Here is a 14,329-nt window from a genome sequence, read left to right as displayed (position 1 = left end):
ATTTACCACCGCTCTCTGGGCCCGGCCATCCAACCAGTTTTCCACCCAGGAGAGTGTGTGCCTGTCCAGCCCAGAGGCTGACAGTTTCTCAAGCAGAACGCTGTGTATGTATCCGTATGTACTTTTACCTTGACAATACGCGTTCCGCCACCCACTGTCTGTCCTACTCCTTCCCTCTTCCATTTATCTCAGTTATTCTGTTGAAATGATCATACTAGGTAGTGGCTGCTACAAGGAAAAGCTATAGAGCTTTCTTTGATCCAAGCTTCTTATGATATCAGTCTTCATTGCCATTACAAAATCTGACAGTTATATTTTTCCTTCAGTTTCTTACCACGAGGAGGGTTTGTTTGCACCAGGAAGGTCAGTTCAAGTTAAGGAGACTGGCTACATTAGGGTTGCTGTTTCAGAAGGCAATTCAAAATTCAGAACATCATCTTAATCTCATACAAGAAGCATAATTTTTTATTATATACGTAGCATAAAGAGTGTAGTTAAGCACTTTTAACTTCTCTAGCCTGATACTTTTTCATTTTTCACAGCTAATACATATTGTCTAAAATACAATTTAAAACTTATTTCTTGCCATTTCATTTGGTAGTGCAGACGTGCAAATCTTGGAAATGTTGTCTATACCCTCTAGACTGTCCTACCTATTGCCTCTCTGTAACTTCAGGGATAGAATTGGTCTAGCTACCACTTTCTTCTTACATTTTCTCTTCTGTCTCTGTAGTGAATAGATTGCTCCGATAGTCTTTTTGGTGTTTAGATTAAAATATTATTTAATCTAAGTAGAAGAGAAGAAATAGTTTAAATCTTTGTAAAATAACAATCAATCATATGCGTGCACTTGTGTAACCTAACATGTTTCTGTTGAGATTTTGGTCTGATTTCAATTTTGCAATCACTAATTTCTCAGGTTAAGTATTTATTCCTTTGCAGTCTTTCTCCTTATGTGAGTGTGTGTTTTTAGGCTAGCAAGGGTGTTTGTTTTTCTGAGTTCACAGGTGTAAAAGTTTTCCAAAACTAGTTGTCTCAACTCACATTTGAAAATAAATAGGTAAATGAATGCCTCTTGCAAAAACAATATTTACTGCCTATTTTCCTGATTACTGGTGAAGTGATATTCCTGAATCACTGTTACTTACCTTGCTCATTTTTCTAGAAGTCTGCTGTTAAATGGAAGGCGTACCTAGACAGATCACTGCAGAAATGACCATGATGCTTTAAGAAGCTGTCTAGCTGGAGGCTCACAGTCCTCTGGTTGAGACAGTTAGAATATATCATGTGTCCAGTCTTCATCTCATTCAATGGAAAACTGGGTTGCTTATACTGAACCATTTTTGGAGTCCAAAAAGCCAAACCAGCTGATAGTATAGATGCATATAAAGAGCTCCCAAATTTCTTCTGAGCTTGCAGATGGTGACGTGTTGGGGATGGCAACCACTGATCATCTGACTGCAAAGTGCAGTATATTCATAAAAACAGTATACATCCTCAAATTTAATCTAACATTGTATCTGAGTAACTAGATCAGACTTAATGCATCGTAACTATGCTTCTACTTAACGCTTCCTGCTGAATTCAAAAGCTTAGAGTTAAAAAGCTGTAACAATTTCTACAAAGCAAAAGCACTGATATGTGAAAAAAAAATAAGTTCATCAGACTATCTTCATTGAAGACAGTTACCTTTTAGAAATGAAATGCAGCCTTGTGCAAAGAGTCTGTGCAAGTTGCCCTGTTACTTCCAAATACTTTCAGTGCTTTGTCAATTACAACAACATTCAATAAGTTTGGATTGCATTTGAATATAAAAATTTTGGATTCTACTGAGTTTTATAATCCAAGTGAATTGTTCTTCAGGGGAAAGGACTTCCTTGTTGGGGACCAAGCTCCAGGTGTCTGTATCTGGTTAATTTCTTCAAAATATCTATAATTCCTCTTTTGCTTCCATAATCGCTGAGAAAATGTTGCATTTCCTGTAGAGAAGAGGCAGTTCTGTTTGTCAGAGGTGATCCTGCACAAGAAGGTTTCCTGGGAAGTAGACATTTCATACATAAAAGGAAGATTAGTTCAAGATAATTATTTATTAATATTCACAGAATCACAGAATTGATTAGTTTGGAAGAGACGTTCAAGAACATCAAGTCCAATCGTGCACCCAACACTACCAACTCCACTACTAAACTATATCCCTAGGCACCACATCTATATCTCTCTTAAATCCCTCCGGGGATGGTTATTCCACCACCTCCCTGTGTAGCCTGTTGAGTTCTTGACAACTCTTTCTGTGAAGTAATAATTCGTAACATCCAATCTAAACCTCCCCTGGCACAACCTGAGGCCATTTCCTTTCATTCTGTTTCTTGTTACCTGGGAGAAGATAACCCCACCTCGCTACACCTTCCTTTCAGGCAGTTAGTTGTAGACAGTGATAAGGTTTGCCCTTGGCCTCTTCAGCTCCAGGCTAAACAACCCCAGCTCCCTCTGCTTCTCCTTGTAAGACTTGTTCTCCAGTCCCTTCACCAGCTTCATTGCCATTCTCTGGACGCGCTCCAGGACGTCAATGTCTTTCTTGTAGTGAGGGGCCCAAAACTGAGCATAGTGTTTGAGGTGCACTCTCACAATGCTGAATACAGGGGGATCACCACTTCCCTAGTCTTTTGTACTACTGGCTTTCAGAAATCTATTTTGATGATAGTTAATTGCCTTAACTGGGTTGCACAGACTGGAAGTGTGTAATGGTGATATGCATACAAACATCTTCACACGCTTTGGTTATTTTTATGGCAGATATTTTTATTTGCTCCTGAAAGCATATGTGAAAGCTAATTTTCATAGGAGTTCTGTGGGCTTTTTTTCTAGATTGCGGTTAATAGGCGATGGACTATTTAATGGCACATACCTGGCAAATGCAATTGTAGAGGCGTTTGTTAGGACTGTATTGTTTATTCTTTTCTAATTCTGAAGTAATTTGTATTTCAAACACAGTGTTATTTGTAAATGAACCACAGATGTTTTCTGACTAAAACTTAACTGACTGTTTTAAAACCTTTCAGACAAATAAGCAAATTTGAGGACCAGCAAGCTACAGTATTAATGCAGAAGGTTGGATGGCTTAAGGGAAAGCTTACTATCACTCAGATTCTGCATGGACTGTTAGATGTTTTGGGTTTTTTTAGTTTTAGAGTATTTGCTCTTTTTAACTTTTTTGATAGAAATATACAAGATATTTTAACCTAAGGCAATGGGAAACACTGTTTAGCTGGGCTTACATGGTCAGTGCGGGGTTTGTAGTAGTTTACTAATTTATTGTTTTAGGTTAAATGGTGCAATGATGTTGCCCTTTCAGACTCACAGAATGTAAATGTTAGCCAACAAATTCTAGGAGTGAGATATGCTTTTAAATTTCTGGGTTAGATGCGTAAGAAATATAAGCAAAATGTATTAAATTGTTAAAGCCCAAGACATACAGAAATTGGGATTTAAGTTCACAGTATCACCCTCACTCTCATACTGCATAGAGCAGTAGAGACTCTTGCAATGTGTACTGCTTCTATTGTTTGAATTAATGTCATATTCTCTGTTTAATTGGAAATATTTTATATCGTATGTTGTTTGCTTCTGCAGTGCGTGAGAGGTCTTGAGTTCAGGTTATTTAAGTGGTGTTCAATCTGTGTTACTAAAATGAAGTTAAAATAAAAATTTGATTTTTTTATTTAATTCTTATTAGCAAACGACTTTTTCAGATCAATTCATCAATACTATGCTTCATAACTCCCCTCTGAATTCGGTTCTTACTTTGATATTGTGAACACACACACACATATATATATATATATGTGTGTGTGTGCGTGATGCTAAAAGTGAATTTGCCGTGCATTGTCTTCCTTAATGGATTCTATTAGTCTTTGCAGACCTCTTTACTGGAGGATTTGAATCTACTTTCTCAGCTTCTGTCAGTTTAAATTCGCTCACTGCTTTGCTAAGGTTTGGTGGTTTGGTTTTGGGTTTTTTTTCTACTGTTCTTCAGAACTGTAGTCAGGGGAAATATTATTAGTTGTATAATATTATTTGAAACATTGAAACTTCTTGCTACTGCATGAAGCCAATTGACCAGCAGTGAACCCTTTGTGGTTATTTATACAGGGTGATTAATATACTTAGCACTTCATCAAGATAAAGAAATGTTAAGTGACATAGTTGTGTCAAATTCCAAAATATCTTTCCATCCTCCAAATCATGGATCAATTGGCTACAACGGAATCAAGAGCAAAACAGAGCAGGCAAACAAATTCTGTAAATTGTACTAGTCCTGTAGACATGATTTATGCTCAGAAGAGTTCACAATTAAGTAAGATATTTTGCATGGAAGTTGAAGTGTATGTATGAAAGGTCATCCATTGCTTTTCATGTTCACACTTAGGTCCAGTTACTGTGTTACCATGTCACTAACAGAACATTTACATCTACTGTACTCTCAATTGTTGCAATAAATATTAAATGGAAGAATCAGATTTTTGCAGGTAGGTGTAGAAAGAGGGTGCAGAAGAAGTAATAAAGGATGAAGATATGAAGATGACCGAGGGAGCCTGAGAGGGCTTCAAAAGACAGGGAACATTAAATCAGGGTCCAAATAAGAAGAGAGGAGGTTTGGCAAAATAAACTCAGTACATTTTTAGAGGTAGACTTCTACCTATTAGATCCCTATTTGGAAGCCTAAATTCCATTCATACAGTCTTCATGTCTTCTGAGGTGGATTGAATCTGCCAAAGTGCATGCTTGACATATGTGCACGGAGCAGTTTTGGTTACTTTCCCACAATGAAATTACAGTTTCTACATTTTTGTTGTTGTATTTAGTCTCTGAGAGCTGAAACTGGATTTATTCCTGATGGATTATATAGTGAACCTTTTTCATTGTTGTTCAGTTAAGCCATCAAACATATGTAGAAAAAGCACCTTTCAATCAAGGCCTATGAAGTTTCTGCATTGCATTACACATTTTCTGAAGCACGATCCTTCACATACCTGAGTCTACTAAGTCTGACAAAAAACAGTAGGCATTAGTGAGCTCATAAATTATTGTTCCCTTTTAAACATTCTCTTAATTAGTTAAAAACAGATGATGTTGCTTCACTCTTAAAAAAATTAGCAACACACTCATTACACCTATAGCTGCTTCAAGGGAGAGGTCTTTTACACAGGCAAACTTCAGAAGAGCGTAAGTAATTGATAGTACATGTGACACTGTAGCTGCGAGTTCAGGTGTACTAGGTGTTCATTAAATGCACTATGGAATAGATTAGTTTGAGGGAATAATACATATCAAAATTGTTCCTATACAGATACCAGAATATTAAATAAAAGGAAAAGGCTTCATAAAGTCTCATATATTCCCTCTTGGCATGGGTATATGAGTAGGTATTCTGCTTCTTTTCTTTTAAGTATACTGATATGATTTAATTTAACGTGACCCAAGTGATGTACTAAACCATGTGATTGTAATATTTAAAAGAAAAACTACTTTTCTGATTGAATACCTACTATCAATTTCTGTGTAGCAGTATCTAATCTGAATTTCTTTTGCAGCTAGAATGCTAACACATTTGCTGTATTCTCCATCTTGCTAGGCGCACGCTCAGCAAATACTGAACTGTTTCACTATTTTTCAATATTGTATTTAATTTAGTGTTCTAGTATACAAGACAGCCAGTTCATTTCACATGGATTAAAAGCAGTTTTCAGAATATAACTCTTCTCTCTCAAAGTAGTCTATGTGGATGCTTATTTTCACTAATTATAGAGTTTGGATGCTGCAGCTGTTGTGAAGAAGGGCTGGGGAAAAAAAAACCACAATTCTCTAGAGATGATGTGCAGGGAGAAGCAACGTAGTTCTACAGATGCGAAAACAGTTTTAGTCCCTGTCCTAGAGATGTGGAAATTAAATTACAAGACAAATTGGCCATTCCTTTCATATTAACAGAACCTTTCTAGAGATTTAACAAAGTAGAACTTATCAATCGGTATAGTCCGTGAAAGTCATTCTGATGCTTTAAAAGCCATTAAAGGATTTTGTTCATTTAATTCATAACTGCACATTCATTTTAGTGCTCTATTAATAGATGTTTGTTTATTTTCAGCCAGTTGTGAATTCAGCATGCTGAGAAATAAATTTTGCATTGCCTAAGCAAATCTTATTGCTATTTTTTACTTCACCAGTGAGAAGAGTTTTACCTTTTTTCAGTGTCGTGGCTTAGTTTGCTAATGACAAACATTGTTGGAGTAAACAGTTACTTGTCAATGCTATAACAGCATCTTAACTTAAACATTAACTGAAGTACACGAATGATTCCAGTGATAAACAAGCATATTGAAGTGTGGCTGAGGCAGGAAGCCAATCTGTCTGTTCCTTGTGCCCAATGATATTTTGATGGTCATTTTAGTCTTAGAAGTAAATAACATCAGAGATCATGTTCCATTATTTCATTTTGGTGCCAAAACATGAATGCTTCTTTAACGGGTGTTAAACAAGATGGCATTGCTATGCTAGTTCATCATTGCAGCTCAGGTCATCTGTGTTCCATCATAAATAACAAAATTATGGATATTTTAAAACTAAACAAAGGTGGGAAATGGGTATTATCTGAAAGCAATGGTAAAATAGTTAAGTTCTACTTTTTTTCTGAAAAATTAAAGAGAAGGAACAGCAGAATGGTGAATTTCTTACTTATTAAACTATATTCAGCTCTGTTGGCATGAATTAATTTTAATCAAAAGTTTATGGGCATGAAGATCACAGTTCTTGTCTCTTGGAACTGATACATGACTTGTGGATATATTGGATTCTTAAATATCCTGCAAAATTCGTTCAAAATACTGAGGTCAGACATATAAAACCAAAAATTCTGCCTGCTGAAAAGTTGCAGGTAAAATGCAGAATAAATTCAATTTCCATATACGTTTTGTACGTTATGCATGGGATATCCGCGAACAATACACCGATGAGTTGGTAGTGTTTTTATGGAGGGGAATAAAAGTAAAATGTAATTTACAATTTAGGAGCTATATAGTGTATGAACAGTCTTCTTCTAAGGACAAATAACAAGGTACTTAATGTTTAATAGACACTAAGTTTCTGTGGTTTTAGGTCTTTATTATATACAGACTAAATCTGAAAGGGATCCAGTGAACCTGCAATGAACTTGTTCCCTCAGACACTCATTCCATGACACCCATGGCAAAGAACTTTGCAGTTTTCTGTATTAAACCGTGTAAGGATTCTGATTCCCCAGTCATCGGGTTTATCAAGGTGTCCCTGGATTAAGGCTTCATAGTTTAGTGTTATCTGTGATTTGGCTGAGGATTTAATCTTTGTCATTATTCAAGTTGCTGAGCAATGTGAGGCTTTGTTTTGACCCTAAGTTATTCAACACGCAACTGGTCATGAGCCAGACATTAAACCATTGATCTTAGTCTGACATCTCGGCCAGTTTTCAACACACCTTATAGCCCAGCCCTTCCTTCCTCAGCTCTCAACTGGGAATGCTATGGGAGACAGCATTAAAAGCTTTATTGAAGTCAAGGTAATTGTAGCTACTGCTTTCTTTTGTCCATGTAGCACGTTATTTCTGGTTTTTGAAAGCAACCAGGCTTTTCAAGCACTATTTTTGTCCTGAAAAATCCATGTTGACCATTTCAAATTACCTGATTCTCATGTGCTTGAAATTGGATTCCGAAAGGGTGTGCTTCGAGATCTTTCTAGGGCCTGAAATGAGGCTGAGCAGTCAGTAGTTCCCTGAGTCATCCTTCCCGAATCACCTGGGATTTCCCCTAGCAGAATAATTTTGTATACTTTAATAGAAATTGGCCCATGATCACAGATATCTACTTCTTCCACACCTTTTGGTGAATATCTCAAGGCTTCAAATATGTAAATACATCCAGCTTCACTAAGTAGTCCCTAACTTGTTACATCTCCATTGTTCATTGTCCTTCTCATTCACTACCCATGCCATGCATGTTTTGAGTGCACTACTTCTATACATTTGTGGCCATGTCTTGATTCTATTGATCATATGTTCCCTTTTTGTGGCTTCTCTCATTGAGAAACTTTTTACTTAGCCATGTAGGCTTTCTGCTGGGTTTGTCACCTGGGCTATTGCATCTGGCTTCTCAGAAGTGATAAAACCTCCCTCTAACAAAGTGTTGCCAACACATCTCTGCTGCTTCTGCTGTTTGTGCTATGAATAATATTTTTGTCTGTAATTATAGAAGAAGGCCCATCAGTTATCACTTTGCAGACCTGCAGACCATAAATGTTTAGGTGTTTCTTTCCTGTCATGCACAATACCAGGTGTGGTAACTCTGAGATCTGTGTTAGCTGGGTTATAAGAATAGATGGATGTTTTTGCCATTTGCTGTAAAGGTCTGTAATTCACCACTTGGTCAATGTTGCCTTCATTCTTACAAATTGAAGACTTTAGATCATTACAAAATTGTTTCTCAGGACAAATTTTTTTTATGTTAATATAGCAAAATATGTCTGCTGCTTGACATCTCTTCTTATAGTTGCTTGGGAACTGATACAGCTTTAAAAATCCTGTATCTTCAATCCGTGTTGCAGTAAAAAAAAATGGTTTTTTTTCAACTATTTCATTAGATACTGAAAAATCCTAAAACAGGAATGTTAGATCTACTACGATTCAGTGTTAGCAGGTGGCAGTGATTTTCAGTCAATTAATATATGATATAGAATAAAATTTCATTTCAGTTGAAAAATTGCCGATAAAATTATGAAATTACACGTCTGTAGTAGTTATTGTTTCAGAAGTGATGCAGAAGGCAAAGAGAAATGCACCTTTCTACAGAGAGGTGATTGTTGAGGTAATGTTCCTCGACATATAATGAAAATGGTGACATTTGGCAGAAATTAAGATATGCCAGAGCTCACAAAATTAATTTGCATTGTTTGCAAAGCTGTTTTTGTCTTGCGTGCACTATAATGATTGCTGCTTCCACACTGCTCTGGCTGTGGATTAAACAAATATAAAGATATTTTTCTAAGAAAGCGTTCCAAATCCATCTCAAAGAATTGAGATATTGTTTCCTGGGGAGAGAAAGCAAACTAGACATTTTAGCTGGTCTCTTCCTTGTCAGTAAATCCTTTATGGAGAAAATAATCAAACAGCATAAAAGTACAAAATTCATTTTGAAGCTGTTCTGCTACTGTTGAGACCGTATGGAATCATAGAATAATTTAGTTTGGAAGGGAACTTCAGAGGCCATTTAATCCCATCCTTTTTAAATTGGTTGTAACTGCACAGATGGGGTTGCTCAGGGGCTTGTCCAGTTGAGTTCTGAGTCTCCAAGATGCCACAAGCTCTCTGAGCAGCATGTTCCTGTGCTTAACTTCCTTCATATTCATTATTTTATTCTTTATAGCCAACTAGAATTTAGCTTTCTGCAACTTCTGACTGTTGCTTCTTGTTCTTTCGCTCTTTCACTCTGTCTGGTTCTGTTGCTGTAACCATCCCTTAAGTTGGAGAAGAAGCAATTAAGTTATCTGTTAGCCCTCTTTACTGCAGGCTATGCTAAACCAGCTCCCTCAGCCTCTCTTCCTGTGTCCTGTTCTCCATCCCTCCAGTTGTCTTAGCAACCCACCTCTGAACTCCTCAGTTCACAAATCTGTCTCCTGTCCTTGGGGGACTGCAAACTGGACACAGTGCTCCAGATGCTGTCTCTCAAGTGCTGTGCAGGGAGGAATGATCTCTTTTCTCAACCCACTGACTATCATTTTGGTAATGCAGCCCTCTATGCACTTAGCCTTTATTGCCTCAAAGGCAGACTGCTGATTTGTGCTTAACTTAATATTCACTGGGACTCTCAAGATCCTTGTCTGTGAAGCTGCTCCCCTAACAGTAAGTCCACAGCCTGTACCAGTGTATGGGGTTATTCTGTCCCAAGAGCAGGACTTTGATCAGATTTCTTGTCGGCCCACGCCTCTAGCTTCCTAAGACCCCTATAATGACTCCCCATATTTGCTGTCATGTGCGAACTTGCATTCTGACATTCCATCCAAGTCTTTTATGAAGATGTTCAATGTTTTTGAACCTTGTAATGATGCCCAAAGGAAGATACTCATAGCTGACTGACAGTTAAGACTACTAGATTTTGAAATGTTGATTGCTGGTCTTTTTAAAGGCTAGCACTCCAGGCAGCTTTTATGCAGCTTGTATGTTGACAATCCAGTCCTTTTCCCTGTTATTATATTCTTTTTTTCTGTCTATTCGGGTACAAAGATGCTGCATCATCTTCTTTAGTATGCTCCAGTAAAGGTGTAAAGTGAGATTAAGTGTACTTTCCTATATTGACTTGTGGGAAAGGACAAGCTCCTTTTATACCTTTCTTTAGAAATGTTCTAAGAATCAATTCTCATTGTGAAAATGGCTTCTAGATGCACCTGCTGAACGCTCCAGATTCTCTTGTTATATGGGTCTTCAGGCAATTTTGGAGACTCGTGTTTTCAAAATGTGATGCAAAAATCTTTCCTTGTATTTAAAAAAAGGAAAATATTTGTTGATGGAATAGATGTTTGAGCTGCAGTTGAAAAGACCTGTATAAAATATTTAGGAGTTGGAGTTGGAGAAAGTTATAGGCAGATGGGAAACAAGTTGGTGGTAATGTGGAAGCAAAACAAATCAGTGTGACGGAGTCATGTCCATTTGGGGCACTGGAAATGGCAGGAAAAAGAATTGTCATGTAGGAAAATGAAAGCTAGTGTAATAAATCACAGTGTCATAAAAGCAGAAGTAAGTTTCAGCAGTGGCAATTGGAAAGAATGAAGGTGTCAGAGGGAATGCTTTCTTCGTATGTATCTATACTTCCTTAATACTATGTGGTCTCGAATGCAGTTAGGAATTCAGACCAGGACAGAGTTTTTGGTAAGCTGTTTGCTGCCTTTTTAAAATGTATATAACCTTCCTGCTTTGTATAGTGGTGTGATGTTTCATTGGTCTGTTCCGTACTTGAGGCACTCACACAAAATGAACATTTCGTGTTCAAATGTACACATAGTAGTAGCAAGAGCACAAACTTTTACTGGAATACAGCACACTGTATGTGAAAAGGGCCAAAAGGAAATGTTTCTCTGTAATGGGAGTAAAGAAATAGTCCTTTCTTGCTAAGGTAGTAAAGAAATTCTCTTTTGCTTACTTACTATTACCTTTTCCCCTATGACCTCTGAAAAATAATCATTTTGCATTCCCTTTCTTACATTCTTTTGGAGCAAGATAGTTCTTTGAATGAGATCTCAATCTGGCTCTTGGCTGAACCTTCCAAAACAGAGAGGTGGCTGGAGAATTCATTTTGTGTGGTTGCAGAAGCAAGTGATCTGAGTCAAGTGTCCTGGTCTGATATCAAGCTACAACAGAGAAAGCTCACAAACTCAGTCAGTTGTGATTATTGGTCCAATGTGGTTGGATATGTCTGATTCTGAAGGGGCTGTTTTAATTAGCATTAACTGGGGAGTGCCAGCAACAAATATGGAAGTATTACACTGCCTTTTTTAAGCAATCCAATGCATTTCAGTTAAAATATAAGTCGAATGATGAAATGATCGCTTTTTTTATCTGCTTTTCTGCCCACCCCTTTGAGTTTGAACATTTGTAAGAATAATTCCCATGTTACATGCCTGCCCTGTTTCTGAATTCTAGTGACTGTAGGCAGTCTGTGACAGAGTGGCAATAAACATGTTTTCTTTGGGGCTGTCTATATCTACTTAGTTGCTTTTTTGCCCCCTTCATTATGTGATTTAATTAGAATTTTAATAATTTTAAAACTACCTCCAGTGCATTTAGGAAAGTTCCTTTGCTAGTGAAGCATTAAGTTGCTTAAAATGCCTTGTAGAACTAAACCTTGGAAGCATTTCTGAAATATTTCCCCTGCTAAGCAAGAGGGATGTCATGAAATGAAAGAAAAAAGGAAACAATATTTTGTTGTATGGAAGGATGAAGTAGATTTAATGTAAAACAGGCTAGTTTGGTATTGATGGTTTACTTGTGGAGTTCCGCAATCATAAAATAGAAGTCTTATTGACTCTACCACTTATACACTCTACCACGTGTAGTGTGAATTAACCACACAGAAATGCATAGATTACTGTATATCATATCAATCTAAAAGCCAAAGTACTGTAAGTTTAGGGGGGGTTATAACTTTGAACACCGCCGTCTTAATTTTAAAACAAACATGTTCTGCTTCTGGCAATGTGCATAGTAGCATTTCAGGTTTTTTTAAAGGGCTATTAATATAGTTGAGCTGTGTTTTTTTTCTTCTTCTGTGTGTAATCATCTGCCCAGTGGTGCGCACCATAACTAGTAGCAGGAGACAGAGGAGTGGCCTGCTGTGATTGATGGGGCAAGGCCCTGCAAACTGAAAGAGTCCCATCTGGATTAGGTTTTGGGAGCAGTCAGATGTTGAGAGGGAGGTCAGTAAGCCTTGCATTAGCTCCCCCTCCTTCAACACCCCTATCATCCACACTCATACGCACGTTACATTGCTCAGACGCCTTCATACATAATTGATGCTTGCTTTGGGCAGATGCTGTATGGCCTGGGACTAGAGCAGCTGCTAAGTTTATGGAGAATAAAGGGAGCAGGATGGTACAGCAGGTATTTTCACTTTTATTTTCACTTGAAACTCGATTTTAGTCAAGCCATGGCATTTCTTATAAGCAGCTGCAGCACTGCATGCAAGACTTCTAATACATGTTTTGTTACTTAAGTCTGAAGGAGGGCAAATTACAGCAGTGATTGTGTATCTCTGCTGAGCTTGATATATCTAACTGAGCCCTTCTTATAACCAGCAGGTTTATAGAGTAATATTGCATTTTTCTGCTTTGTTTCTGTGCCCTAAGGATATGGTGCAGTTTGGCTCACTTAACTACAGTATGAGAGGCTTTCTCTAAACGTGCAATATCTCTTGCCAAAGAAACAAAATGCATCAAATGGAAAATAAAATAAAACAAACAATAAACTGTTAGTTAGATTTTAAAATGCAGGCAAGCAGAAAGTTTTTCATTGAATACATTTTTATGCTGCAAATGTGTTTTTAAAAAGGAACACTGCATAAGTAATGTTTTTCGTGCTCTGTCTTTTGTGTACAAACATAACAAGCTTGCTTTATTATGTTTTGACACTTTTCATGCATTTCTTAATTATGAAATCCTTTCAGAGCAGAAGATGCTGAAAAGGCATGTTGAGATCTGAGATCCTATGAGCGTTATAAATCCTAAGCTTTTCTTCAAATGGAGAAAATATATATGGAATAGGAGCGGCTTCACTTACCTACATCATTGGAATGCTTTATTTTTGTGTTCTTTAAAGCTCAACATTTAGCAGAAAGCAATAAGTTTGATTTTATACACTGCCACGTAAAGCATATTTTTCAGTTGAAATGTGGTTTTCATTAAAACTCAGACCAGAACATTTAGCAGAGCCTGACTGTCTGCCATCCTTTGTTCCTCCTTCTGTTGCCAACCACTACTTTATTAAAACTATGCACAAAATGAGCATTAAGGGGTCATTTAATCTTAAAGATACTTGGAACTTAGTCTGAAGAGACGATTTCTGTTTAGCCTCTCATGCCTAGGTTGTGTTAAGGGATATCTGTGTACTGTCATCCACAGTTTTGAGATTACTTTTATACCTGAGTTCATAGGCAAAATTAGGATCATTTTTTCCTGTTGTTTTTAGGACCATTTCATATTTTCAGCTTAATGCATTAGATCTGTTACTTTCTTTATTCATTTTAGTTCACTGTATTTTAAAGAGCACAATGAAGGGACATTTTAGGTAATTATGCTTAAATAATTTTTCTTTAAAATCTATTCAAATGTATCAGTTGTGTATTCTAGGGTTTCCATGAACCACATCTATATACAAATGTGTGTTAGTTGGCAATGCATTGTTCATGGCATAAATTTATATTCTAGACAATAAGTTATTTGCTTCATACCCATGTAAATAGTAAAGAATATGTTTATACATACATGTTTTCATACTGCATTGTAATATTCTGTCTACTGAATTCATTGGGAATTGTAACTTCACATTCATTCTAAAGGCTAGGAAAGGCTACAGTGGGCACCAGTTTTAAGACATGAACAACGCTGGTTTATTGTCGCTGTCGTCTGACACTTATGGCCTACAGTAGAGTGTGCAAGTATAAATTCCTTGGTGTTTCCTCCCCAGCACCCCTCAAAAAAACCATAATCCCCCCAATTTAATGACCACACAATGCCTGGACTGCTAATCTTGCATACCAGCTTT

At 37.1% G+C, this 14,329-nt stretch overlaps 1 protein-coding gene across 37 annotated transcripts in view; it reads left to right on the top strand.

The window, feature by feature from the left end:
* The window catches only part of RBFOX1 (RNA binding fox-1 homolog 1), an 862,353-nt gene that overhangs the window by 715,900 nt on the left and 132,124 nt on the right, over positions 1-14,329 (top strand). For 3 of the 37 annotated variants that reach the window (XM_069870212.1, XM_069870198.1, XM_069870194.1), the window contains exon 1: positions 12,623-12,670. The exons of the other annotated variants lie outside the window; for them this stretch is intronic. In XM_069870212.1, the coding sequence (XP_069726313.1) occupies positions 12,638-12,670 (33 nt within the window). In that variant the 5' untranslated portion in view covers positions 12,623-12,637. Of the gene's footprint in view, positions 1-12,622; positions 12,671-14,329 lie in introns of those variants that run through there. 37 annotated transcript variants of the gene reach the window in all.

The sequence above is a fragment of the Phaenicophaeus curvirostris genome, chromosome 16, assembly GCF_032191515.1.
Source record: "Phaenicophaeus curvirostris isolate KB17595 chromosome 16, BPBGC_Pcur_1.0, whole genome shotgun sequence".
Taxonomy (NCBI): Eukaryota; Metazoa; Chordata; class Aves; order Cuculiformes; family Cuculidae; genus Phaenicophaeus; species Phaenicophaeus curvirostris.
Note: the sequence above shows the minus strand (reverse complement) of the source record. Positions and strands in the feature narration are given on the sequence as shown.